Raw genomic sequence first — 27747 nt, 5'->3', positions numbered from 1 at the left:
TCTTCCTGACCGCTCTCTGAGGAGTGAAGAGCCCCTGCAGATGTGAAAGTCTTCTAGCGTGAGGATACTCCTCATGGCAGAACAGTGCTAGCCAGGTGCAGGTTAGCCTGGAGCTGCACTGGAAAGGGCAGGTGGCTTTGTTGTATTTACCTGGCAGAGATGGAAGATAATACAGTGGCTAGAGAACAGAGACTGAAAACCATATTAGACCTTGCAGAAACTTTTCAGTGTAGTAAGAATTGCTGTTTTACCAAAATTTTTAATAGCTCATGAGGCTTTATAGTCCCCTTGATCATATATAAACAGTACGTGAGAATAAGCTGTGTCAATTCTATATTCTTAAGTATCTGTGAAGCTCCTACAGTGTCTAAGACAAACTGCATTAAGCACTTGGGATGTGGGAGTGATGGGGTAGGTCCTGTTTCCGCTCCTATGACAGGACTTTTCCTTTGCACCCAGCTGAGGAGATAGATGCTAGAGAAGACCAAGGAGGAAAAAGAAAGCTAACTTAAGACAATTCTCATGCCATGCCTCGTTTTCTGATTGCAACTGGGAATACTCTGACACAGTGTGAGGCCATCTCTTTGCTTGAGCCTTTTACTTTTTCAGAAACAGCAAGTTTGGGCAGCCCCGGTGGCTCAGCGGTTTAGTGCCACCTTCAGTCCAGGATGTGATCCTGGAGACCAGGGATCTAGTCCCACGTCAGGCTCCTTGCATGGAGCCTGCTTCTCCCTCTGTCTCTCTCTCTGTGTCTCTCATGAATAAATAAATAAATAATTTAAAAAAAGAGAGAGAGAAGGTTTCTTTGCGGGTGAGTATGTACATAGCAAGAAAGTATGCTTGGTAAGCCAAGCCAGCCAACTAGGAACCAGAGAAGGTGAAGGAGTTTAGCACTTTCAAGTTGAAGCAGGCACGGCAACTGCTCTGTTCCTCTCTTGTTTTGTGATTGTACAAGAAAACCTGGATCTTTGGGCCTCATGGTGTTCTCACATTTGCATCCTCACTGCAAGGCCAGTGTTGGCATTGTTGGACATTTCTAAACATCAGAATTTCTATTTTCCTTTAGGAATCATCCACTAAGCCTGATAAAAAGGTTTCGGTCCCATCAGGCCAGATTGGTGGCCCCCTGCCTTTGCCTTCAGAACACCCAGGAGGAGGCCTGAGCACTGGGGCTGCAAACAGGGAGCTCTCAACCCAGGCGTCTGGCAGCCTTGCTAATCCTGCTCCTATCAACCTGGAGGACTCGTTGGATGGGGACTTGATCCGTAATTCAGCCTCCTCTTTGGAGGTGGTGTCTAAGGAACTGGCTGTACTGAACAGCAGAGCAGGTGGGGGCTCTGAGTTCCCGCTGCCGGCACCCTCAAAGGCACCTGCAGAGAAGATGGTGGGTGTCGGGTGCTCAGAAGAGAAGAGGAACTTTCCAAAGCCCAGCCCTTCTGCCCCGCCAACCTCTAGTTCTCTGCAGTCTCCCCTTAATTTTCTGGCTGAACAGGCTTTGGCACTGGGGCAGTCCTCTCAGGAGAAAAAACCAGAGAGCTCTGGCTACAAAGAGCTATCCTGTCAGGCCACGCTCAGCAAGGGCCTGTCAGAAGTGCACCAGTCCAAAGCAAAGCACCATGGCTTGCCACGGACGTCTCACGCACCCCAGGCAGCAGCTCCTGTGCCTGGCCCCCAAGTCAAAGTTTTTCATGCAGGCACTCAACAGCAAAAGGGTTTCACACCTCCAGCTCCTTTTGTCAATAAGCTCCAGGGCCCAAAGCCTTCCTCCCCACAGTGCCATCGTTCCCTCCTCCAGCTTGTGAAGACAGCAACCAAAGGCCAGAGCTTCCATCCCTCCACGCCGGCCTCTTCAGGAGGCACACCAGCCTCCAGCAGCAACTCGCATAAGACCCCAGCCTCGTCCTCCACCACCCTGAGCCATCCAGCAAAACAGCACTCAGCCAGCTCTTCAGGGCCATCTTATAAGAATAGTCCCTTCGCCAGCTCTGTCTCTAAACATGGGGTTTCTTCTGGCAGCTCTTCCTCTGGAGGAACACCAGTCCAGAGCTCTACTTCCGGGAACCTGCTCCCCGGTATACAGCCTCCCTCCACAGGACAGTCTGCCAGCAGACCTGTCCCAGGCTCTGCAGTGAAAAAACCACCTGTTTCCCAGAAGCTGACCCTGGTGGCCCCTCCAGGTGGTCCAAATGGAGACTCCAGCGGTGGGACCCAGGGAGTGGCAAAGCTACTGACCTCCTCCCTGAAGTCCAGCGCAGTTAGCAGCGTGACATCGTCTACCTCCTTGCCAGTGAGTGTCCTGGCACAGCAGCCCACCCCTCATGGGTCTTGTGGACAGGGCCGCTTGCCTTGCCCTGGTCGGAGAATGAGATCTGACACTGAAGGTCAGGTAGGAACAGTGAGCCCGGAAATTGGAAGGAGGACTGGGCTTCCTGTTTTCAGGTCTTTACTTTTCTGGTGGTAGGAATCCCAGGAGATCCTGAAACTTCTCCTGTGGATGAGCAGAAGGAAAGGACTGGTTTGCAGGGATCCTGGGTGGCATAGAATGAGCCGTTAAACTACTTTCATATTTCATAGCCTCCTACTTGTCCTTCTGTCCAAACAAGTAAATGAAAATGGCGTTACCTCTCAGATCATCAGTTTTGTGGAGATGTTCATGCCCCAGGAATATGAGTATCTTGGAAGAGTGATTGTTTTGGTTGGGTTTTAAAGGACTCTGTAGGTCAGATAAGGCAATTTGACAGAGTACAGTGGTTCATGAGGCTTGCGTGTGGGTAATTACAGAAGTTTGGATGCAGGTTGGGAACATGGGAGAGAGCAGTTGTTTTCATTTTTCCAACATATAAAAAAAGACTATGTAGTTAGAAAGACAAAACTATGGAAAGGTATGTTCAGCAAGGTCCCATCTGCCTGTGTCCTGCTCCTACCACCCCTGCAAGGTAACTATATTCCTTAGTTTCAGGTTTTTCCTGCTTCTCTCTAAGAACAAAGATCAATACATACAAATATGTGTTTTATGTATATAAAGATGGACACATAAGCATTTGTATATGCCTACATCTGTTTTGCTGTCTACATGAGATACTCTTCCTTTCTCGCACAAAGGCATATTTTATACCCGGCTTTTTAAATGAACACTGTCCTGGGAGCCATTCCATGCTGGGTCAGAGACTCCTCTTCCTTCCTTTGGAGCACCTTCACCTTCTTAAGGGATAGTTAGTTACCAGTGGGTCCCCACCCTGCACATCCATTACCAGCTCTGGTCTGTGAGTGAGCTGCGGCAGGACTGGCGTTCTGACCATGCTGTGTTTCCTTTCCTAGAAAGGAACAAGTGGGGCTGTGCTGCTGGCCAGCTCCTCGCCCTTAAATCTGCTGTCTGCATCGTACAAGTCCGGCAGCCCAAAACTGCCCGGAGCCATGAATTCCAACTCCCTGGGGATCATCTCCCAGTTTCCTCTCCATGTGCTCTCCTTCAGCGCCGAATCCTCTGCCAAAGCAGGGGTTTCCAAGGATGCCATTGTCACGGGTCCTGCTCCTGGGACATTCCACCACGGCCTCAACCATAGTAAGTGTTGCTTTCCTCTCGTCATGCTGGAGGGACAGAAGGTTCCCCAGTGCCTGTGCTATGATTGATGAGTTCTGTTGTCATGTGCTGGGTTCCTGTGTTTGTTTGGTGTGTGACCATGGGCAGAGTTCCTGGGAACCATGCTGAGCCCCCTCCCCGTGGGGTTCTCACCTGGAACCTGTCCAGTAGGTTGTCTGGGATCTCAACCACCAAAGCAGCTTTTCTGTTCCTGTCTTCAATGTGTGTGTTTTGTTCTTTTCTCCCCTCCTGTTTTTTCTCAGGTCTCCTGGCTGGCTTGCACTCCAGCCCACCCCGTGCAGCGCCTCTCCCACACGCTGCCGTGTCCACCCACATCCCGCAAAGTCTGCCAGGTAATTGCCAGGTGATCAGAGTGCCACGCACACAATGTGCTATTCTGCTCCCCACCCATTAGATGCCTTGTCTGCTGCCAGGAAGTTCAGTGTCTTCACCTCGTTGTTACTGTGTTGTCCTGCTTTGTCCTTCAAGGCTCTGGCTCTTTGGGTACTCAGAAACTGACACAGGCTTCCACTTTGAAATTTCACCTCGTTCCCCACTTGGAACTGCCACTGGGTCAACCTCACCCTGTGTGATCACAGGGGAGGAGGTAGTGGCCTGTGTTCAAGGCAGGGGAACTCCCTAGCTAAACTTGGTGCTTACATTGGTGCTAATATCCAAGGGCTAATTGGGGCACTGAAAAGCGTTTGCATTTAAGCTGCTACACCTTCCAGGTGCTGCCAGCTAACAGAAGCCTCTCAAAACTTTAAGTGAAAGGGAGACCCCAAACAGCAGTGAGGTCACAGTGGCAATGTTTTAGGAGGGACCTTTACCTGTGATGCCAGCATGTGTGCCAGACAGGAGCAACTTTCAGTTAAGTTCGGGGGTGAAGGCAGATGTTCAGGAGCACAGCAGGACCTGGGGCAGTATTCCATTTCTTTTCCTGCTTTTCATCTCCGTAGATCAGTGGATTTCAGAAAAAGGGTGTGGTATGCAGCACAGATGCCCCAGCTGGTAACCTTCATAGTACATAGTAAGTGATTGGTCTCACCCTGTACCAGAATGGAACCTGCTTCTCAAGTGTACCTAATGGAACACTGGCAGGAAGCTTCATGGGATTTTGGTTTTGGCCTACTATTCTTACTATGATAGACCTGCTTCAGAGAGGACCAGGAAGGCTACATCAGTCATGGCAGAGCCATTCTTCAGGAAGCTGAGCCTGGGGTAGCCCTGGTGCACAGGTAGTGGGGTGGAAGGAAGACAGGGAGCTTGCCTGGCAGGGCATACCTGTGGCCTGATGCCTCCCAATCTGTGTCTGCCTCCAGATTTGCTGTGGGTCTCTGGCCCCCATGTCCTGAGGCTGATGTGTTCCTAGTGAATGCCAGAGGCCGTCTGGGTATAAGAATGGATTGAAAATTTCCAAACTGGAAATTTTGCTGCTTTAGAGAAAGGAAGCAAGGGGCTAAGCCTATACCAACAGTGACTCCCATTTTCCTCTAGAGAAGCAGTAATTGCAGTGGACTTACTCTGCAAACTAGTGGCTGCTGCTGTAGCTAAGAGGATAATGTGGGGGTCATAGAGCCACGTAGGTGAGAGTTTGTGGTTTGAAAGATGGCATTGCCTCTGCTTGCTTTGGGGAATGTCACACTTTGAAACAAAATAATTGAAAAGCCATTGGAAACATGGGTGTTGGCCTGTGGTATTTTCAGAAAAAGAAAAGAAAAACTTCTTTGTGCCATTTCTGTCTCTTAAAGCTTCTTAGGGTTGGAGGATTACATAGAGTGGTTGTAAACAAAATGCTGCATGCTTATTACTTCAGCTGTGTGACTGTGTCTGCTTTGCTTTCTTTCCCCTGCAGACTCAGAATGCTAGTGCCTTTGAACTTGTCTTTGTAGGACCTGAGGGTTTTGATGCTGAGAGAGTGCTCATTGCTGCTTGAGTGCAGCATGGTCTCTAGGCCTCAATGTTGAGTCCAGCGTTCCAGGGAATGGTGGTGGCAGTTGAGAACAGAAGCCGCTCTGGTCGCATGGCATGCAGCAAGCAGCTGCCTTCACAGTGCTCAGAAAGCCATGCACACTGCAAGCTGCTGCAAGTAGCAATGCACTCATTCTCTGTCAAGGGTTTTTGGGCTCATTGGAGCCCTAGAACACTCAGCGTTCAGGGGCTTTTGCTATTTAAGTGATTCCCTTGAGGTTTTGTTACTGCCACCTTAAGGGAATCTGAGATCCTGAAAGACTTGTGTGGTTTTTTTTGTTTGTTTGTTTGTTTGTTTGCTTATTCTTTTACAGATGCTTCTCAACTTCATGGAAAAGGGCCTGGTGTACCACGGAAATTGTGACCTCTTCAGAGGAAAGGCCCGACTAACTTAGGTCTGGGCAGAAGCTGAACAAGTAGGTCTCAGAAACTGGATAATCACTATGCTCTTTCTGCCGATTGGTTCTCTTCTGGAGAAGGTGTGAGTGCTAAGTGGAGCGTCTCTTGGCACTGTGATGTGCCTTCTGTTAGGGGAGCAGCCCTGGGCTTCTCCAGAGGCACTGACTGGCCTGGTGCTCCAGGTTCCGCGGCTCTGTCATGGACAATCGTTGGAGGGGCAACTCTGGGCTGGGGTGCGCGCTGGGTCATGTACGAAGCTCTGGTGTCAGGGTGGAGCAGTTGGCACACGTGCTCTAAATCCACCTGACCCCTGGCATTTGGTCACAGTACCTCATAGTGCCCTACTAGTCAGGGACTCCTTCTGGCCACAGCAGGATCCCTGGATGGTCATGGTGTCCGTCCCATGTCCGTTGTGCTCAACGGGACAAAAATCCAGGCTAACACACAGCTGGGAGACTTGTGTTTTTTTGTTTTGTTTTGTTTTTTTTTTTTTGAAAAGTACTCAGAACACCTAATGTTTGCTCGTTGTGGTGGGGGCCAGCTTCTCTGCTGAACATGACAATGAAGCTCTTTCAGAAAAAAAGACCTTTGTAGATTCAATAGTTGTGACAGGATTTTTAAAGACTTATTTTGGTCCAGATTTCATCATTACCATTAATGCATTGGATAGAATGGGACTGCTTTTCGCATGTCATATTATAGTAAGACATAATTCCAGTGCCTTTATGGTGGAGCAGAATTAGACACATGTCCATTCAGCCTTCTGAGTGGATCTCAGATGAAGACTTTTTTAAAAGATATGTCTGTATTTAAGACATAGCCAATTTGAGTTTTTTACAGATGCACATCATGATCTTTGCTGTCCTGACTTGAAGGTCATCTGGGCCCCCAAATCCCAGGTCCCAACAGCCAGGGCCCCCATTTTGTTTTTTTCAGAGTTCATACAGGTGGACTGCAGAGCCCCAAAGCCCTCCACCTTTTTGAGGGCCAAGGATATGAGGGGTTCCAAGTCACAGACATTCCAGTTTGTTTTCTTTAGAAACCATTCTCAGGCAGAGCTGCAGGAACAGGCCTCTGTGAAGCATCTGCCATGTAGAAATAAGCCTTGCCATCCTGGAGCTCTCCAAGCAGCAGGGCTGTGCATTGACTTAAGGGTGGTGCGCCAGTAAGCTCGGAGAGTGCATCAGAGACAGACTAGGACAGCTATCCCGGAGCACACTCAGCCAGTGGCTGCTTCACAAGGATGGTCAAAGCCCTTGCCTGTCCTGTGAAGTGTGTACCACCTGGTGTGTCTGAACTGACTGCTTTGGCTAAGTGGTTGCAAATATGTTACGAGTAATCAGCCTCCTCAGAATGTACACCTGTGTGGACACAGGCAGCTCTCTTGCTTCCTGCCTTCCAGGGTACAGCGCTCAGTAACTCACAGTCATGCAGAGGTTTGCCTGGTTTCCAGCGGAGCAAGACCTCTGTCAGCTGTCCGGCTAGGCCTCTGCTCTTTTTTTCTTTTCTTTTTTGTTTTCCTTTCTTTCCTTTTTTTTAAACGTTAAGAACCAACATGTGTTTCACATCGGGCTAGAGTGGATTCCTTATCCCTTCATTATATCTATTTTTTGCATCTTGGGTTTCCAGTTTGTTTACAGAATAGTCTTAGGTAGTAGCAAAAGAGCCAAAGAAGAGATTTGTATTGCTGAGCTCAGAGCCGCAGAGGCCATCCGTGAACACGGAGCAGTGGGAACTCTCCAGGCTTCTCCACCCGAGGACACCCAAGGTCCCTTCCCTGCAGCGCTCCCTCCTCCCCATGTACCACTGAGTGTGCAGCTGGAGCAGAATACCCTCATTTTTAGGAATCTAGTGATGCCTCTTGCCTCAGGGAAACGTTTCTTTGATGGGGAGTTTATGAGATTTCTTTTTCTTGTTTATGCTTTATTTGTGGTAACGAAAGAGTGAATGACTTCCACAGCCATGGCCGGGCGGGCCGGCAGGCAGAGTGGGGCCTGGGGCTGCAGGGCTGCCGGGCTGTCCGGCTGTCCCTGGTGCAGCCGCTCCTGAGGTGTGAGAGGGGCTGTGGCTTTTGTGCGGCGCGACTATGTTGGTGTTGGGGGGTGGTATGGAAATTGTTAATCTTGTATAAAGCAACTCAATAAATTGTTTCAAGGTTTCCAAAACATTGTTTCTCATTCTCTACTTTTTTTTTTTTTTTGCAACTAATTCTTCTTCCCCCAGGAGCTGGTATATGTGGAATATCCATTTTGGCCAAAAGCCAAGAGGGAGCAGGGGAAATAATAAGCCTCACATGCAAAAGAAGAAACACTGAAATTAGAATCAAGCCACCAGGTGTTTATTTTTGCACTATAAATAGAGTTCCCTAGTCCCATTTTGTTACATAATATATGAGATAACAAAGAACCTAAAATTCATTTGGTGAAAATCAAGTGTGTAGTATACCTAAATACCAATGAACTAATAAGACTTGTAAGGTACTGAAGCTAAGGCTAACAGCAACAGAGTCCTTTATGAAAATAATTTCAGAACCACAACGCATTCTCTGATGGTGCATTCCCCTGGGACAGTCTGGCTGACAGCCTTCACTCTAGCACCGAAGGCCAAACACTGTTCTGGTTTCTTTGCACCTTTTCTGGCCTGGAGCCCAGATCTATCTCACCAGGAGGCCTCTGACAGAAAGTCTGCTCTCAGCCAGCACCCTGGGGGAATGTGAATGTAGGTCAGCAGCCTTGAGGGGCCCAGTCCTTTGATGTACAGAAAGGTGTGTGGAAGGGAGGCCTTTCTGCCCTAGAGTCCCCCCCACCTGGGGTGTGAAGGCCAGTGCGCAGAGTGGGCTTGTCTGCTTCGGTTGTCCTGTGTCATGTGCTTTAGTTTTTTGGGTTGCTTCCAGATGTCACACAAAGAGTCTATTGATGGAAGTGTGTAGGAGAAGGGACAGAAGAGGGATATCACGGTTGTCCAATGATTAGAGGACGAATCAGGTCCCTCACCCAGGTTGAATGACAGCGAGGGCACAGGTCAGGAGCCTGCACGGGGCCAAGGAGGAGAAGACATGGTGCTACTGGGTAGGAGACAGCCAGCCACTGGCTTCCAAGAAGATGGGAGGGCTGAGCTGTGCTTACTTTTGCCCAGACACCAGGACGGCCAGCTCCTGGATGGACATATCCTTGTTGACATAGCGGTCGTACTGAGCCGGGGTCAGCCTGCCTTTCTGCAGGGCCTCTTCAATGGAGAACTTCCTGCCAGACTTCCTGTCGTGGATCACAGAGGACTCCCCACTAGGACCCTTCACCGATATTTCCTCCCAGTCACACTCCTGGCTCCTGAGTTTGACAAACATGTTCCAGTCGATGAGACCGACCCGATGGGCTTCCTCTGGGGACAGCTCCCGGCCCGTGTCAGGGTCGATGACCACAATGGAGCGTCGCAGGTGGTTCTCCCTTTGCTCCCTCTTGACGGCCACGGAGCCCAGGCGCTTCTGCAGCTCATCGATTTCCAGGTCTTTGTCTTTGGAGAGCCTCTTGAGGTCATCCAGTTCTCTCTCCAGGGACCACAGTCTGGAGTTCAGGTTTGTCCCAGAGTCCACCGCAGTCATATTTCTCAGGTCTCGTGTTTCTGTTGCTGCCATTTCAATTTCTGACTGGAGCCTCCGGGTCTCAAGCTGCAGGCTCTGTCGCTCCAGCTGTAGCCTGTGGTTTTCTTCCCTTAGGAAGTCCAGCTCTTTGGAGGACTTGGAGTTACAGAACTCTAGCTCTGACAGCTTGGCTTCCAAACGACTCACTTCTGCATCCAGTTCCCTCTTGCTCCGGCTCTCCTCCTCCAGGCTGCTCTTCAGCTTCTGAATCTCTTGTTCAGTGTCGCCCTTCTCCACCTGGACACTTTCAGAGAAGACCACCTTCTCCTTGACCTCCATCTTCTCCAGGTTGACAAGCTTTTTTCTCAGGGTCTCGAGCTCGCTCTCCAGGACCTGCCGCCGGTGCCTTTCTTCCTCCAGCTGGACTTTGAGCAGAGCGTGTTCCCGGGCCTGCTGGGGGTCCTGCTGCAGCACCACCTTCTGCTTGAGAGTCACCTTCTCCCGGGCCTCCCCCTCCTCCTTCTCCAGCTCGGCCAGCCGCTGCTTCAGGCGCTGCACCTCCAGCTCGGCTTCCCTGCGCGCCTGCCTCTCACGCTCCAGCTCCTCCAGCTGGCGTTCTAGCTCCGCACGCCTGCGCTGCAGCCGCCGCAGCTCCCCACGGAGGGTATCGATCTGCCGCAGCTCTGCATCTATGCTCTCAGTGAAGGTGTTCACCTCAGCCCGCAGGCCAGGCTCCTCCTCGTACCTGACCACTTCCTGCTGGACCACCTTTTCCTTCACGTGGGACAGCTCCTCCTCCTTCTGCTTGATCTTCTCCTCCTGGGAGGCCCTCTCCCTTTCCAGATCCACTTGTTTCTTCTGCTCCTCCGATAGCCTGGCCCTTAAAGACTGTACTTCCTCTTTGGTTTGGGGGTCTTCCTGGAACTGGAGAATCTCCTGGACCACCTCCTTGGTCTGCACCTGCGGTTTGGTGTCTTTCAGGGACTGGATCTCTTGCTTCAGCTGGTAAATTTCTACATCACACCTTTCAATGAGTCTTGTCTTGTCCACAATCTCCTCCCTGAGCCTCTGAAGCTCTTTCTCCATCTCAGGGTCAGTTTTGTACTTGATGACTTCCTTAGTCACTTCTTTGACCTCTACCTGGGGGCCCCGCCTCCTCAGTGCCTCCAGCTCACTCTGGTAGCTCTTCAGCTGCTCCTCGGCCCCCCGGTACTTGCGCTCCTGCTGCACAAGCTCCAGGCGGAGATTGGCCACCTCCCTCTCTGCCTCAGGGTCCGGCCGGACGATTTCCAGCACTTTCTCCTGCACCAGCACTCGGGCATTCTCCTCCTCCAAGGCCCAGATCTTGCGGAGCAGCTCAGTCTTCTCTCTCTGGTTGGCGCGAGCCTTGGATTCCTCATCCTCATACTGGCGTTTGAGGTCGCCGACCTCCCTCTCAGTTGCCACATCCTTTTCCACCTTGAGCACCTCCTTCACTGTGATCTTCCCCTCTGCCATGGCCCGCTCCTTCTCCAGCCTCTTGAGCTTGTCCTGGAGGAAACTCAGTTCCTCCTCGTGCTCCTCCCTGAGCTTGCCTTCCCGCTGTTGGTCCTCCTGCAGCCGCCGGTACTCTGCCTCCAGCTGGGGGTCATTCTGCAGCTTCACCACCTCCTTCTCGGTGACCTTCTCCTGTGCCTGGTTCTTCTCCTCAGCCAGGGCTGCAATGCGCTGCTGCAGGAGGGCTGCCTCTGCTTCCCGGGTGCCCTTCTGCCGCCTCAGCTCCTCCAGCTCCTCCCTCAGCTTCAGGACCTCATCTGCCTGGGCTCTGTCTGGCTCGATGCGCAGCACCTCCTTGACCACGTACTCCTGCCCCCCGTCCCTGGTCTCCTGCTCCAGGGTGTGCAGCCGCAGCCTAAGCGCCTCTAGCTCCTCCTGTAGCAGCTGGTTCTTATGCTGCTCCTCCACCAGTGTCCGTTGCATCTGCTGGAAGCTCTCCTCGAGCACAGGGTCTGGTACTTTCTTCAACACTTCCTTCTTTATCACTGCTTCCTGGGGGCTCCGATGTTGCAGAGCCCAGATTTCTTCCTGGGCACTCTGGACCTCCTTCTCCAGCTGCTGTCTGCGCTCAGTCTCCTCATCCAGTTCCTTCTGGACCTTCCATGTCTCCTCCACTGTGGAGCCTGGTGTGCTCCCTTGCAGTGTCTCATGGCTCGCTCCCACCTCCGGCTGCTGGGAAGGAGGAGACAGTGCATGGTTAAAGCTGCACGCTCTGTGGCCTGTTCCCAGCTGGTCTGGGTGCACCTCGGTCACCTATGAGCAGGTCAGACTGGCTGTCCTATGATCCCAAAGGCTCCCTCAGTGCTGAGTTCATGAGTAGTTTACCACTTAAAAAATTTAACGTATCTTAGAACCACAGAAGAGTGTGAAGTGGAACCACAGTCTCCTGCCTTTGATCCTGTTCCTCCTAGAGGCTAGCAGTCATCTTTGAGACATGTGCATTTCTCCTGCACAAATGGTTGTCCCCTATTCTGCTTGCTGCACATTGCGCTTAGTACAGAGAGAGCATTCACTGTGGTGCAACTTCATTTTCCACAGTGTGGACAGACAGACGTAGGCTTCTGAAAAGAAGTTACCTGCTCCTGGGCGCTCAGCATATGTTTGTTGGATGTCATACATGTCACATTCATGTCAACAGAAGCACTGATGTGGGCCAGTGCCTGGACTGTGCTGCCCAGCCATGTTAGCAAGGGGCCGTGCCACTAGCTTACAGACTGTTTCTTTAAGGCAGAATGAGCCTTATTTTTCACCTGCTGGAATAGTTTTGAGTAAAATGTCTTACTAAAAGGGGCGCCTGGGTGCCTCAGTCAGTTAAACATCTGACTCTTAATATCGGTTTAGGTAGTAATCTCAGGGTCGTGGGATTGGGCTCCGAGCTCAGTGTGGAGTCTGTTTGGGATTCTCTCTCTTGTCTAAAATAAATAAAATCTTAAATAAAAAGGTCTTATTGAGATCCATTACCTGTCTCAGGAGACTCAGAGCAAACTCCAGATTCTGCAGCCTCTGTCTGTTAATGGCGTTGACTTCTGTGAACTTGGCAACAAGAGCTGCTTCCTACAGGAGAGCAGTCAACAAACAGGAGTCAAAAGTCTAAGCAAGAGTGAGCTGGACAGTATTTGATAGTCTGGCATTTGGGGACAGTGGGTGGCCTCTGGCCTCTTGCTACCTGGAGTTGGACTGCAGTCTAAACTGTTGGAAAAACCGGATGTAGAAGACGACTAAGTCCCCATCTCTGTGGTTTAATGTTCTCATGTGTAGAAGGACCTAGTAACATCAGTCTTCCATGTGTACTTAGGAGGAGGGGGTGGGGAGCCTTCCAAATCCACAGCTCTGGCCCAGAAACCTCCGGCAGCCTGTCTTTCTAGGTGTATCAGCACTGCTGCCCGAGAACAGTTCTCTTTTCTTACTGAACCTGTTTGCACCCAGGAGGGCTCTCAGCCAAGTTTCCCTGTTGGGTGTACATCTTGGAGGCCTGCATGCTGTGCTCCCTAGAGGCCCTGGCAGCTCCAAGAAGGCCCAGCCCACAGAGCTCACCTCTTCCCTCACTTTGGCGGCAGGGGACTGGAGCCTGGCTCTCTTGCTCACGTGACTGCTCCTTCCATTCTCCAAATCAAGAAGGGACCTTAGCTTCTCTGCTTCTAATTCATAGTCCTGGGTGAGAGAGAGAGACATGGTTGAGAGCAGACAGAGGCAGTTGAGTCAGAAATGTTCTACCCCTTGAGGCTGACTGCAGAGGTCTACGCAGCTTCATCAACTGCCAGCAGGTTTTGAGAACTGTCGGTCCATCAGCAGTACAGAGCTGTGTCCCTGAACATAGGACACAACACACAGTATGCCAGCACTTGCCCATTGTGCCCTAAACAGTGCTCCCTCCAGGCCCAGAGTGTGGCCCTCTGCTTCCCTCATTAAACGTCGCACTGTAAGCTCTATCTCACCTTGATGATGCCCCCTTCTCTGTCAGTTTGACAACTTTGTAATCCATCCAGTGGGTGAATGATACCTCGCCAATTCTCTGCTATTGGCCATGTAGGTGAATTCTAGTTTTTCTCTTTTGCTATTGTAAATAATGCTGCTACAACGATTATTTATCCTCTATTCTTTTCTATTTTTTTCCTTGAGGATAAATTCTCCCAGTTAACTGCCTCGAGCAGAAATCCCCTTTCTGGTATTCAGTGTCTGGTACCATACTGTTTTCCTTATTTATTTTATTTTATTTTATTTTATTTTATTTTATTTTATTTTATTATTTTATTTTATTTTATTTTATTTTATTTTATTTTTTTTATTTTATTTTTTTTATTTTATTTTATTTTATTTTATTTTTTTTTATTTTATTTTTTTTATTTTATTTTTTTTATTTTATTTTTTTATTTTATTTATTTTATTTTATTTTATTTTATTTTATTTTATTTTATTTTATTTATTTTATTTTTTTTATTTTATTTTTTTTTATTTTATTTTATTTTATTTTATTTTATTTTTTTATTTTATTTTATTTTATTTTATTTTATTTTATTTATTTTATTTTATTTTATTTATTTTATTTTATATTTTATTTTATTTTATTTATTTTATTTTATTTTATTTTATTTTATATTTTATTTTATTTTATTTATTTTATTTTATTATTATTTTTTTTTTACCATACTGTTTTCCTAAAGGTCATGCCCTTTTACAGGATCCAGCAGTGCCTCAGGACAGCCTGCCGGGCCCAGGGCTTCTCTGTCCAGCTCGTAGGGAGGGAAGAGGCTCTGCTGTTTTGCACTCCAGGCGGGAGTCTCGCGGCTCACCTTGACAGCTTGCTGGTACTGCTGGGAGTGGGTGCAGACTTGGTGGACTTCCTCTTCCCTTCTGGCTATCTCATCCAGCAGGTTCTGTAAAACAATAGAGACTTTAAAAATCAAATTTAAAAAAATTGATAGAGGGCAGCCCTGGTGGCTCAGTGGTTTAGCGCCGCCTGCAGCCCAGGGTGTGATCCTAGGGACCCGGGATCGAGTCCCACATCGGGCTTCCTGAGTGGAGCCTGCTTCTCCCTCTGCCTGTGTCTCTGCTTCTCTCTCTCTCCTCTCTGTATGTTCTCATGAATAAATAAATGAAATCTTAAAAAAAAAAAATTGATAGAGTAGCTGGATTCCTTAGAATCTGAAATTATTCTTCTGTAATACAAAGTCTAATGAATGGCTTCCTTGTGTACAGTTGTTTGTCGCAGAAGGCAGTTCTCCAGCCCTGTGAAGAAGGGTCAGGAGGAGGATCGTCTTTGCTGGGAAACAAATGTTTACCGGGTGCTTCAAGATGTCAGGCACTGTTCCCATATCTTACTTAGATCAACTCATTTAATCTTCCAGCTGCCCTGTGAGGTAAGTACCATCATTGTCTCCAGTTTATGACACCGAGGCACAGCGAGGTTCAGTGACTTGCCCATGGGGACACGGCTATTAGGGGTTGAACGTGGCTTTGAACCTAAGCTGTTGGGATCCAGCGTCCTTGTCCCTACAAGACACTGCTGCCTTCCAAGGAACCAGGACTCTGAACTCTGGACATGGGACCTTTCACCATGAGGGCTCCTCCTGTGTGGCTGCAACCATTTACTCATTCAGCCAGCCTTCGTGGACGGTCCATGGGGAGCTAAGCCCCGTGCTGGGCACCGAGGAGGGAGCGAGACCACTCTTAGAATTACATGCTGCTGGGCAGGCTGGGCCTGGCCCCTTGAAGACACAACTCTGCCAGGCCTTTCCCCTTCTTCCACCAGGGCAGGCGGCAGCCACTGCCCTGCTCCCCTCCATGGGTGGGCCTGCCGACCTCCCATGTTCTCCACGCCCCCCGTGCAGCTGCAGGCCGTGAGCACAGAGGCAGCCACCCTACCTTCTGGTTCTTCAGCTTGGTCTCCATCTGGCTGAGACTGTCTGTCTCCTGGGGTTCGTAGCTGGGGATATGGGACAAGAACTGGAGCATGTGGTCGTAGCCGCTGCGGTAGTCCTCATATGCGGCCCTGGCGCTCTGCAGGCTCTGGGCCCTATGGAGGCAAAGCCCGTCAGGCCTCTGCCACAGTCAGCAGCTGCCTCCTATACCCTTTTAAAGACATTATCTCCACTCATTTAAAAGGGATCAACTGTAATCTAACAAGATAACCTAATTACTTCCCCAAAAGAGGGTGGTTGACAAAATTATGGAATGGAAGGTTGGAATACTCTGTGGCCTCTGTCAAGGACAGATAGGTCCATGCGTAGTGACTGGCAGAGATGCCCGCTGGGTATTACAGGACCTCAATTTACCACAAGTCCAAGGAAAAACCACAGGAAATGCTAGGAAACCTGATGTCACTGAAAATAAAAACATTAACATTTGAGGTACACAGCAAAAGTGGTGCTTGGGGGGGAAACTTGCAGTATTTAGTGCTTTTATTGGAAAAGGAGGAAGCTCTCAAAGTAATAATCAGGAAAAAATAAAGCTAACAGCAGCGGCAGCAAGAAATTGTAAGGAACAGATGCCAGTGAAAGAGGAGACAGAACAAGAGAGAAAGGGCTGAAACCAAAGCCAGTTCTTTGAAATGGTCAGTGGACTGAACCTCACAAAGTCCGGAAGGAAAAAGAGAATAAAGTGAGAAAAGATAGGACGTCAGGAATGAGGGAGGGGGCATCCCCTCATGTGGAAACCGTGAAAGGATAAGAGTATCATGAGCAACGTGTTGTCCATAAACCCATCCACTTGAGATTGACACACTGTTTCAAAGACACAAGCTACTGGACCTGCTCCAAGAATTAGATGACCCAGAATGGTTGCATTTGTAGTTAAAATCTCACACACCAAAAACAAATGGCTTGTAGGCCTGCGTGGCTTCTCCACTACCAAGCATTTAAGGAAGAGGATCTGTTCAATAGGAGCTCTTCCGGAACAGAGAAGAGGGCACACGGGCGCCTGACCCCAACAAAGTGTAGGACAGGAAACAGCACGACCGACCGGTGGAGGTGGTGTATCATCATTCGTGTTACCTACCTACGCCGGTTCCTCAGTATCTCGGGAGGGCACACAGACTGGCAGCCAGACTTACCATGGGGGAAAGGGGCTGGTCGTTACAATCACTGAGGGTTTCGGGTTTTTTTTTTTTTAAAGACTATTTGAGAGAGCGCGAGGGAGCATGACCAGGAGGAGAGGCAGAGGGAGAAGGAGAAGTGATCCCCCACTGAGCAGGGAGCCCGATATGGGGCTCGACCCCAGAACCCCCGGATCATGACCTGAGCCAAAGGCAGATGTCTAACCCACAGAGCCACCCAGGCGCCCCACCTTGAGTTTTTTTACTTTGCAATGTATTGCTTTAAAAAAAAAATTAGACAATAAACAGCCTTCGGCAGCCTCACAGCAGACCAGCTAGGTGGAGGCTGCCGTCCGCCCGTGGCCCCCTCACCTGAGCTCAACCTGCTGATGGACATTGTCAGAACGCTGGCCCAGCTTGTGCACCTCCGCCTCCTGGCGCTCCAGGTCGGGGCAGTGCTCCTGGAAGCGGCTGGCCAGTGAGCTGGAGCACTGCTTGGCCGCCTGCAGGTTCTGCTCCACCTCAGCAAGGAGGGACTTCTGCATCTGCAGCTTGGAGGCCAGGACCTGCCCGGGCAGAGAGGCAGGGTGCTGTGGCCAGAGCTCCCAGGGGCTAGGGCGACGCCGCCCGAAACTGCCTGGGGCCTCCTGCCTTGGGCGGGGCGGGTTAAGCCTGGGCGAAGGAAGGGACTAGGGCTTTGCCTCTGCATTTCCCCTTAAACCTGGTGGTCATTTCTGCAACGTTCTGTTTCATCACAATGACCACAGCCCAGGAAAACTAATGTGAAAACCCAGCAGTAGGCAGCATGTGCCCTGCAACATCGTGCCCAGGACCAGAAGGACCCGCTGCTGTCCAGGGGCAAGGCCACAGCTCTGAGGTGAGGATCTCTGCACGGAGCAAGGATTCTGTGAGCTGCTGTGTGAGTAAGGGCCCTCCCGAGCACTCACAGACTCGAACGCCCCCCGCAGTCAGGCAGGTGGATGCACAAAGCAGCCCGGTGGCAACTGTGCCCAGAAAGCAGATGCTGGGCTGGAGGCATCGCTGCTCCACTCCTGCTGACCTGATTCTAGAGCCTGGCGGCCCAGGGGGCCAGATCTGCTCGTCTAAGATACTGGACATCTGGGCAGTTGGTGTAGATACTTCATTTTAAAATCAGGCACCTCATTTCCACAAGCCCATGAGCAGCTGGGATTTGTGTCTTGGGCCTCCATTTGCCACTTCTGACATGGCGCGCTGCGGCCTTTCAGAACCCGGAGACTCTCTACCCTGGTACTCGGGGCCCAGTTCCTGTCTGTTCAGAGGTGGTGGGTAGGGAGCACCTGGAGAAAAAGGCTCCTGGGGTCCTGAGGCCCCAGACTTACCTCCAGCTCCTGCCTCTTGCTGTCCAGGGCATGGCCACTCTCAGGTACCGTGTCGTCCTGGGTCAGCTGGTTCTCGTACGTGGCCAGTGCTTCCCAGCCCCGCTGCAGGCTCTGCTCCAGGCGGTTGGCCACATCCACCCTGAGGACATGGGTCAGGCGTGAGGGGTGCCTGCCTGGCTCTGTGATCCCGCCCAACCTCCCCGCTGCCTGCCTGCCACCCACTTCTCCTGGGCCAAGTCCAGCAGCTGCACCAGGCGCTCGTATTTGCGGTTAGTGTCTTCGACCCGGGTCTTCAGCAAAGACGTGCTGCTGCTGCCCGGGAGCGCCTGCACAAATTCCTCGCACTCAGCCGTGCTGCGCACTTTCTCAGGCTCGATCCGCCGCAGCTCGTTGGTGATGTTCTGTGGGGACCAGACCCCTGGAGTTGGCCATGGTCCGGCAGCCTCCTCCCTTCCAGGGGCTTCATGAGACAGGAAACTGTCGGGGAAGCCTGGGCACCCCCTCCCCGAGGGATCCAGCCCATAATGAGCATCCCCCGAATCCTGGTATGGTGGGCTGGTGGGCTGTGACCCACAAGAATGGTGGAAGTTAACAGGTGATTATCAAGCATCTACTGTTCCGTGCACATCATGTAGATGATTTCATCTCTGGGGGCCACCCCAGTAGGTGGGTACTCCCTCCTCCCACCCAAACCCCGTTCGCAGGTGACCTTTGCAAGCAGCTCCGGCAGGGATGATGGGGCCTAGCCATGCCCCCTCCCCTGTGCCCATCCTCCTCCGGTCCCCGCCCCATTTCTGAACACTTGGAGGTCTGCGGTCAAGCAGCCAGCAAGGAGCTCTAACACCCACTTGGCAGGGTGGTGAGGTGCTCGGCCAGTCCCTGGTGTCCTCAATACTGCCACAGGGCCGCAGGTGACAAGCCATGTGGAGGCAGCATGAGCCTCGCTTGCCCGTTCTCCTGGGGCCGTGTCTGGGGCACCAGGGCCCAGGCCCCTCCTCGGTCATCAGCCCAGAATGGCCCCCTCACTGCCATCACTCAGGCCCTCCGGTTACATGGGGCAGGTGGTCCCTGTTCGGGACGGAGGCCCCCATGGGGATGAGACCAGTCTGGTGGTACCTTGAGGTCCTTGGCCCGCTCCGCGCTGTCCTGCACAGCTCGGCTCTGCTCCAGCGGCGGCCGGAGGATCCCCGTGACAGCCTTCTCCTGCCACTCCAGGTCTCTGGCCACCTTGTCCAAGCCAGCCAGCAGATGCCGCCCCTGAAGGTCAGAGGGGTCTGCCAGAAGGAAATCGCAGAGTCAGGTGGTAGTGGGGGGCCGGAGTGGGGGGCACTAGGCACAGGGAGAGGGCAGGGCCTAGGAGGTCAGCTGGGACTTCTGGGGCTGGCCTGGCCTCCCCCACCGCTGCCCTGCCTGCCTCCTGCCATGCCCTCCCCCCTGTCCACCCAGAGCCCTGGACGGTGGCCCCAGCACCCACCTCCAGGGTTCTCTGCCTTCAGCACCTCATGCCGCTGCTGGAGCGCACTCTTGCTCCTGGCTGCCTTCTCCCGCACGCTCCGGTACTGGCTGCCCAAGCTGTGAGTGCAGAAATGCGCTGGGGTCCCGGGGCAGCCCACCGCCCCCCACACCCACACCATGGAACTCTGGACTGTGGCTGGGCAGATGGCCCAGAGCAGTCACAGGCCCATCAAATGTTAAAAACCGGCACACGTGGCAAGTTTGTGATAATGCTGCTCGCTCTTTGCTCTGGGTTCGGGTGGACCCTCCCTTCCTTGTCTGTCCTCTCCTTTACACCGGGTTTTCCCGCTTAAAGTTATCGTTTATGCCTTTGTCTTCCCCACCAAGACGTTACTCCTGAGGTAGCAGTACACAGTAGGTGCTCAATAAATACTTGCTGAATGAATAAATGAAGGCATTCCTTGAATCACTCATTTAACAGAGTTCTTGGGTACTTACTTTGCACCAGAGACCAAACCAGGCCCTGGAGACAGTAAATCTCAAGGAGCCCACCTGCCTCCCAGACTGACACCCAGAACGTTCTAATGAAGGGCAGTGTGCAGTGGGAGAGGGTGCTTGAGCCAGGGTGGAGGGCGAGTGGACAGTCAGGGGAGGCTTCACAGAAGAGGTGACCACGCAACCAGCCGGGCCTCTAGTGAGTGTCCAGGTAGGGGAACAGCACAGGCAAAGGCCCAGAGGCACGTTCAGAGAAACTGCTCACTGACCACACCCACAGCCTGATAGACACTCAGCGAGTCAGCCTGGCCAACGGGGTCTGCTCCCCGTCCCACCTGAGCCCCCAAGGGGGTGCAGGTGTGGGGTGTCAGTTGCTTCCTGAGGCTGAGTCAGGATGCCCAGGGCTGTGCATGGGGCCCGAGGGGCCCAGCGGGTGGGGCTGGCCCCTGCTGGCTCCCTGCGTGCCCCGTACCTGTCCACCAGAGCCAGGGCCTCGGGGTCCGTCGGGGGGATCACGAAGCAGACGGCAGGGGCAGTCAGCTTGTTCCCGGAGCTGTCTGTGAGGTCCCAGTTGTCCCCGTTGTTGCTCTGCAGGGTATAGCTGTAGCCCCGGGAGATCACGCCCTGGCAGGGGCAGGCCGGTCAGAGGGCACGGAGAGACCTGCCCTGGCCAGCGACCCGGGGCCCAGTCGCCGTCTCGGCCCACCCCCTGATCCTAGCCCGCGTCTCTGGCCCTCCCCAGCACACTGCACGGGAGGGAGTAGGGACCGTCCAGCTACGAGGGGACGCGTAGGATCTGATGTCTCAGCACCCACCTGGATTTCCCTTTGGAGAACTGCCCCCCACTACTCAGGGTGGGCATGTGACGCAGGCCTGGCCAACGAGAATGGCATGTGCCAACCACAGTGACTGGTTTAGGCAGGACACAGGACTAAGCTGGTAGAGCAGAAGGTCAGGGCGGTGGGTGGGACACTGGGCAGGGGGCCCGGGGGGTCGGCAGAGAGTGACCCCCAACTGCAGAGACGGACAGAGTTTCCCTAAAGACGTATGAGGCCCTGCATCCAGCCTTGTCACTCCCGAGACTTTTCAGTGACCTGGAAGGGGCAGGTCTGGGCCCAGCCTGGGGCCCCTGGGCAGCAGCTCACCTGGTCCTGACCTGGAAGGGGCAGATCTGGGCCCAGCCTGGGGCCCCTGGGCAGCAGCTCACCTGGTCACCCTCAAAGTCACAGAGTGCCTCCACGGGGATGGGCTTGAGTGGCGTCTCCCGGCGGTACTTGAGGGGTACAACCTGCTGCCCTCGCTTTTCCAGGCCCCGCACCACATGCTCATACTTGTCCAGAGCCTTCTCCTGGTCCTGAATGCAGTGGGGGGAGGGCCCAGGTGAGACCACACACCCCCATCCCCAGGTGGGAGCCGCAGGGAGGGGTGCGGAGAGGCCCTTGGTGGGCCCACCACTCACGTCCAGCTCCCGCAGCAGCAGCTCAATCTGGTACTGGTCCTTGAAGTCAGGGCCATATTTCTGGTTCAGGTCTAAGTCCACCTTGTGCAACAGCTCCTGAGCGTCCTTCATGTCTCTGTGGAACTAGGGGAGACCAGATAGCCCTATTACGGACAGGACACCACTGGGACACCTGGGGCTAATCCTGCGGTGGCTTCACGCCCACCCCTAGGCAGGGCTGCCCCCCATCCCCACCCCGACTCGCCCTGAATCTACAAGCTCCACCGCTCAGAGACACAACCCCCAACCCTCCCCAGTTGGGGACCTCTTGGGCCAGGTCCTTCCCACCCGTCCACACGATGCCACCTCTAGGACAGAGTAAGTGTCCATACATAGGTGCTGTTAAAGCTTTAAGCTCTTTTCCATTCCATTGCTCTCTTTGAGCTAGGGACACCCTGATGTCACGCTGCACCTTTCAAAGTCCCGGTACACGGAACACAAGCCTCCCCACTTTGTTCTAGAACATTCTCTTGCCCGTTCTTTCGTCCATCAACTCAGAAATCACTCATCTGTCCCCTGGGCTGTAACAATGAACAGGACTTTGAGATCCCTGTGAAGCTCGTAGCCCAGCGGGGTCCAGACACTGAACCAGGGGTTACATTAGAGTGTCACCTGGGCTCAAGAGTCCCCAGTCCCAAGAATCAGGTGCCCAGCTCTTGTTAAAAATACACATTCCAAAAAATAATAAAAAAAATAATAAAAAAATAAAAATACACATTCCCACGGAAACCAGCTGGCATCCACCAGCGAAGAATGGAGAGAAAGACAATTTGGTCTGTCCACACAATGGCATGTGATTCAGCCATAAAAGGGAATGAAGTTCTGATTCATGCCATGACATCGATGAAGCTCAAACAGATCAGGGTCACGTGAAAGAAGCCAGACACAAAAGGCCACATAACACATGAGTCCACTCCACAAAACGTAGAGTAGGAAAATATTCAGAGACAGAAAGATAGGTTAGAGGCCACCAGGGGCTGGGGGAGGGACAGAGAAGGGAGTGACCGTTTCATGGGCACAGAATTCCTGTGTGTGGGGGGACAGAAAAGTCCTATAAACCTTCCCAAGGTGAAGGCTGCATGACACCATGAACGTCGTAAATGACAGTGGATTGTGCGCTTAAAAACAGCAAAAATGGCAAATTTCCTATTACATGTTTTACCAAAAGGAAAACCCCACACTCCTTCCTGGGCCCCACAGGTGAGTCCGATTCTCCTGGCCTGGCAAGCTCGGGGGCACAGCCACGTACGCCCTCAAAAGCAAGGGCACGGGCAGGCTTGGGAAGGCAGCCCCGTGAGGCTCCTGGAGGCTCAGCGCCGAGGCCACAAGGCAGGCGGGCGGGCACCGAGCGCTCCCAGTGATGCTCTGGGGCTGCGGGTACCTGGTGATAGTCCTCCATGTACTTCAGGTGACTCTCCTCACAGATGAGGAGGTTCAGGTACTCCTTCCAATCTGCGTGCACAGCCTCCATGTGCGCCTGCCCAGAGAAGAGGGTGGGGACAGGTTACTGCGTGGCAGGTGCCTGGGATGCCAAGGGATGAATGGCAGGATTCTGGACCTGAATGGTGGGGGACGGGGCACCTTGCATCTCCCTGATTGTGGCTCCCACCGAGGCAGCCAGCTTCCTTCTGGGCATGGGAGGAGACAAGGGACACGGTGAGGAGCCAAGCAGGGATGCCATGTACGGGTACTTGGGTTGTGCACTGCACAAGGGACAAGTAGGGGCTGCATCTCCCCAGACAAAGTAGTGCTTTTGAAAATGTTCACAGGAAAAAAAAAAAAAAAAAGAAAAAGAAAATGTTCACAGGGATGCCTGGGGGCTCAGTGGTTGAGCATCTGCCTTTGGCTTGGGGCGTAACCCCGGAGTCCCGGGATCGAGTCCCATATCGGGCTCCCTGCATGGAGCCTGCTCTTCCCTCTGCCTATGTCTCTGCCTCTCTCTCTCTGCTTCTCATGAATAAATAAAATCTTTAAAATAAATAAATAAATAATAAAATAAAATGTTCACAAAGGCACTGTAGAGGGTTGGATGGTATCCCTCCCCTCCCCAAATCCATGTCCACCCAGAATGCAGAATGTGACTTTATTTGGAAATAGGGTCTTTGCAGCTGTAACTGAATAAGGATCTCAAGGTGAAATCATCCTGGATTTAGGGTGGGCTCTGAGGTCCGCTGACTGGTGTCCTCCTAAGAAAAGGAGGTGACACACAGAGCCACACAGGGGAGGAGGCTACATGAAGACAGAGGCAGAGATACGAGGGACGCAGCCCCAGGCCAAGGAAGGCCACCACGGACTGCCGGCAGCCAACCCCCAGAAGCAAGGAACGAGCGTGTCCTAGAACCTGGGGAGGGAACAAGCCTGCCAACACCGTGATTTCGAACCCCTGGCCTTCGGGCTGTGAGAGCGGATGTTCCTGCTGTCTCAGGCCACCGAGGCTGCGGTCGTTTGTGACACCAGCCCCGGGAAACTACTGGTACCGCCTGGGCTCAGAGGTCCAGGGGCAATGGCAGGATGTGGCAAAGGATGGGATCGTGAGAGGAGATGGGGTCAGACGGAGGAAGGGAAGACAGCATGAGGGACAGGCAGACAGACGCAGGATGCAGGACCCCCCCCCCCCCCACGGGGGCTGGCTGCCTGGGTCCAGGCGGCCCACAGCAGAGGCTGCCCTGAGGTCCCCCTGGAGGAGGCACCCCCACCCCAGGGCACAAGCACCTCAATGGAGTTCCTCCCGGGGTGCTCAGCGGCCAGCAGCTGGTCACCCTCACTGTGCAGCTTGTTAATTCTCTCCTCTTTGGCCTCAAGGTTCCGGTTGATGAAATTCTGCATGGGGGCCACGGGGATGGGGGGTGCTCAGCGCCCAGCAGGCGGCCCGGGCCCCGCCCCCCTGCCCCGCGCCCCGAGGCCCCCCAGGCCCACCTCGTACTGGCGCCGGCGGCTGGGGTAGTCGAGGTTGCGGTCGCTCCAGTCATACTGCACGCGGCCCTTGGCCTGCTGGTCCAGCCAGTACAGCTCGTTGGTGCAGCGCTGCATGTAATCCTGCAGCGAGCTCAGGTGCAGCTGCCGGGCCTGCGACGCCGCCTGCGGGGGTGGGGGGGGTGCTGAAGCCTCCGTGCACCCCTCCCCTGGGCCTCTGGCCACGAGCGCAGGCCCAGCTCCACACTTCCCGCCGGGCCCCCTGGACGAGTCACCTGACCGTCCAAAGTGCATTCATTCATTCATTCATTCAGCAGCCGTCCCCAGTGCCCTAAGTGGCGGGCTTCGCTCCTGGCTCCGAGCACAGAACTCTTCCGTGGAGACGTGCGTTTCCCCAGGCACAAAGTGGGGGTGACAGCAGCGGCGATCTCACAGGGCACCGAGGCTATCCCACGGTGCTCGGTATGTGTGAGCAGCCACAGCTTCCACTTCCATCTCCATCACGTGCAGAGGCCGGGGCGCAGGAGCAAACGCTACCACCTCCCGCGGGAGGGGTGCAGGGTGTGGGGCAGGGAGGAGCCGGGGTGAGGGGGCGGGAGGGCAGCTGAGGCCTACATGGACCAGGACCCCGCGGGGCCCTCCTCCCACTGCAGCCGAGCCCAGCCCAGGCGACAAGGACTCCAAGGGCTCCATCATACTGATCAGGAAACCGAGGGTCTGAGGGGCAAGTAGCTCCCTCGAGGTCTCCCCACCGAGGGATGGAGGCGCCTGGCTCCGGAGCCCGGCGTCCCGTCACCCGAGGCGTCTGAACCAGCTGTGGCAGGAAGCGTTTACGCATCACCGCGTGCTCTTACAAGGAACCCGTTCCTGGGCCGCTGGGCCGCTCAGCGGTGGAGCGGCTGCCTTCGGCTCAGGGGCTCAGGACGTGATCCCAGGGTCCCAGGATCGAGTCCCGCATCGGGCTCCCCACAGGGAGCCTGCTTCTCCCTCTGCCTGTGTCCCTGCTTCTCTCTCTGTGTGTCTATCATGAATGAATAAATAAAATCTTTAAAGAAAAAAAAAGGGAAATCAAAAACTTTTGCTTATAAAGCGCAAGGCATCGTACTTGGCACACAGATGGTGCCTAGTGAGGAAATAAGAAGTGAACTGTAGGATGGGCTGTATCCAGGGGACCTGTTAGGGTTTTCCAGGAGCAAACCACAGCACCTCTCAGGTGGGGGCTCAGGGTACAATCTCCTTCACACGCAAACCCCTTTCATTCTGTTAGAAATGTTTACTGCACACACTTCCTGTCCCCCCCATCCCCCCACATCCCACCCTCTCCCCTCCCATTCCCCGGGGGCCGGGTTCTCACCAGCAGTTTCTGGTACTTGGCCTGGAGTTCGCTGTTCTCCTGCGGATAGAGCCGGGCTGCAGGTCACAGGGAGGCCACAGGCGTGACCCCTCCTCCCCGGGGCCCAGGCCCAGGCCACCACCGCACGCACCTTGCCACCATCCTTGGCCAGGTGCGGCCCGATGGCCTTGACCTCGTTGTGGAAGATATTGTGCTGCTCCACCTGGTGATCCACCAGGGGCAGGTCCGTCCCAAAGCCCTGGCCGCTCAGCTTGTCCTGGGGAGTGGGCGGAGAGACTGTGACAGAGGGTGGGCGAGGGCCCCGGACTCGCAGCCCAGCCACCCCAAGAACCAAGGAGGGAGCCGAGGGGCCCCTGGAGAGACGTGGGGTGGGGGGGAGACTGTCACCTTTGCCACCGCGCCCTACACGTGTCATCTCACTGAATCTCACTGTAACCTCAGAGGCCCCCGCGGTTGTCATTTCCATTTCACAGATGGGGAAACAGAGGCCTGGTCGGGGGACACACCACCCGGAGACAAGCTAGCCTGCCTGGGCGCCGACAACCAGAGCTGGAGAGCATTCCCGGGAGGCGCCCAGTCTCCACCACTTCGGCTGGGGGACACTGGGCCAAGCGCTACACCTCTGAGCCGTGCTCTTCTCACTGGTGCCGACGTCGGGCACCATCAGGAGCGTGACCCTCTGCGAGGCGGGACCGTGGAAGCCGTTGGATGGCGGGGTACCCCCTGCCCACAGCTGCAGCCTGGGCCATACCAGCTTCTCATCCACCAGCGCTGCCCAGTTGACCTGCGGGTCCACCTCCTTCACCACCAGGTTGTAGATCTGCTTGTGTTTCCCCCGGAGGCTGATCACGCGCTCCTTCAGCTGACGGATGCTGAGTGGGGAGAGCATCCATCCTGGTTGGCGGGGCTGGTTGGCAGCCCCACTGCCCACCCTCTTCCCCCAGGAGGGACCTCCCACCCCGGACCCTGGCCCCGGGGCTTTCTGCTCAGTGGCCTGGAAGGACACAGCGACCCAGGCCTTGTCATCCAATCACTGACATCCTCCCTTGCCCTTTCTTCTCCTATCGATGTATTCCCAGGGCCTACTGTGTGCCCAGAACCATAGAAGGTTCTGGAAGAAACAAGCAGGTCCACTGCTCCCCAGAGCCCACCATGGAGCAGTAACCAAAGGGGTGGCCTGGGCCAGGACAGGGATGGCGCAGAGAGACCCTTGCCCTTGCCAGGGTGGGGAGTGCAGAAGGAGCTGGGAGGCATTTTGGGTGCCAGTTTATCCACAGCTGAGCTGAGGGGGGTGCGGTGAACACGGGAAGCTGGGAATGGGAGAGTGTGCTGGTCAGGGAGCTGTGATCAGACTGGGACCAGAACAGAGGACGTCAGTGCTGAGCCTCAGTCTCCCTGAGAAGGGAGGATAACCACAGCGTTGGGCACATGCCCCTTGGTGAACCCCGCGTTGGGCTCCAGAACACTGAGCGGCCTATAGCCCTCCTGCCCTGTCCCAGGGGCCTGGCGTGGGGGGACCTACTCCTCGGCAATCATGTCTCCTTGGGGATGCTTCATGTGCTTGGCAATGGCTGCGTCTGCCTCTAGCACATACAGCAGCTTCTCTGAGTCCGACACCTTCTGCAGGGTCACATCCCGGTGCTCAGGCTGTTGGCCCTCCTGCAGCCGGGCCAGGTCCTGAGAGAGTCAAGACAGGAAGGGGTACAGTGGATGGGGACTCGGTGGGCACCGTCGGGGTGGGAGGGGCTGGGGGAGAGGGCCAGCAAGGGGCTCCCTGGGCCCACCTCGCCTCTCCTCCCCCTTTCTTCAACAATCAGCCCACGTACCCACTTGTGGGGGCTCTGAATGAACAGGCAAGGCTCCACCCAGCCCGGTCAGATAAACACAGAAACCTCACGGAGATAAATACAAGTCCATACAAGTCGGTGTTTATCAAGGAAACACACCGGAGGTGCAACAGCAGGACCTGCTTTAGATCCGGGGATGAGTGAGCCTCCTCGGAGGTGGTGACATAAGCTAAGAACCAAGGATGAAAGGAAAGAGTGTTGTAGGCAGAGGAAACAGTCTGTGCAAAGGTC

General features: G+C 53.8%; 2 protein-coding genes across 5 annotated transcripts in view; one reads left to right on the top strand and one right to left on the bottom strand.

Moving 5' to 3' along the window:
* UBN1 (ubinuclein 1) overlaps positions 1 to 15407 on the top strand; it is a 46929-nt gene extending 31522 nt beyond the window's left edge. Inside the window, exons 15-20 of one of the 3 annotated variants that reach the window (XR_005986686.1) lie at positions 1067 to 2386; positions 3319 to 3562; positions 3844 to 3933; positions 5866 to 5967; positions 14242 to 14368; positions 14760 to 15407. Coding sequence is in view for 2 of the 3 variants with exons in the window: in XM_041747533.1 (XP_041603467.1) it covers positions 1067 to 2386; positions 3319 to 3562; positions 3844 to 3933; positions 5866 to 5915 (1704 nt within the window). In the remaining variant the exon portion in view is untranslated. Of the gene's footprint in view, positions 1 to 1066; positions 2387 to 3318; positions 3563 to 3843; positions 3934 to 5865; positions 8116 to 14241; positions 14369 to 14759 lie in introns of those variants that run through there. The other 2 variants (XM_041747533.1, XM_041747534.1) reach the window with 2 other exon arrangements.
* The window catches only part of PPL (periplakin), a 45475-nt gene continuing 26000 nt past the window's right edge, over positions 8273 to 27747 (bottom strand). Inside the window, exons 3-22 of one of the 2 annotated variants that reach the window (XM_041747531.1) lie at positions 27192 to 27346; positions 26421 to 26541; positions 25800 to 25925; positions 25670 to 25708; positions 24319 to 24480; positions 24115 to 24222; positions 22784 to 22879; positions 21364 to 21486; positions 21112 to 21258; positions 20377 to 20528; positions 19429 to 19526; positions 19071 to 19228; positions 18177 to 18355; positions 17955 to 18093; positions 16966 to 17159; positions 15426 to 15576; positions 14354 to 14437; positions 13098 to 13214; positions 12525 to 12617; positions 8273 to 11735 (exon numbers count right to left, since the gene is read on the bottom strand). In XM_041747531.1, the coding sequence (XP_041603465.1) occupies positions 9072 to 11735; positions 12525 to 12617; positions 13098 to 13214; positions 14354 to 14437; positions 15426 to 15576; positions 16966 to 17159; positions 17955 to 18093; positions 18177 to 18355; positions 19071 to 19228; positions 19429 to 19526; positions 20377 to 20528; positions 21112 to 21258; positions 21364 to 21486; positions 22784 to 22879; positions 24115 to 24222; positions 24319 to 24480; positions 25670 to 25708; positions 25800 to 25925; positions 26421 to 26541; positions 27192 to 27346 (5106 nt within the window). In that variant the 3' untranslated portion in view covers positions 8273 to 9071. The remainder of the gene's footprint in view (positions 11736 to 12524; positions 12618 to 13097; positions 13215 to 14353; positions 14438 to 15425; positions 15577 to 16965; positions 17160 to 17954; positions 18094 to 18176; positions 18356 to 19070; positions 19229 to 19428; positions 19527 to 20376; positions 20529 to 21111; positions 21259 to 21363; positions 21487 to 22783; positions 22880 to 24114; positions 24223 to 24318; positions 24481 to 25669; positions 25709 to 25799; positions 25926 to 26420; positions 26542 to 27191; positions 27347 to 27747) is intronic. The other variant, XM_041747532.1, reaches the window with a different exon arrangement.

Source organism: Vulpes lagopus, chromosome 3 (genome assembly GCF_018345385.1).
Source record: "Vulpes lagopus strain Blue_001 chromosome 3, ASM1834538v1, whole genome shotgun sequence".
Classification (NCBI taxonomy): Eukaryota; Metazoa; Chordata; class Mammalia; order Carnivora; family Canidae; genus Vulpes; species Vulpes lagopus.
This window is presented reverse-complemented; position numbering and strand designations above follow the sequence as displayed.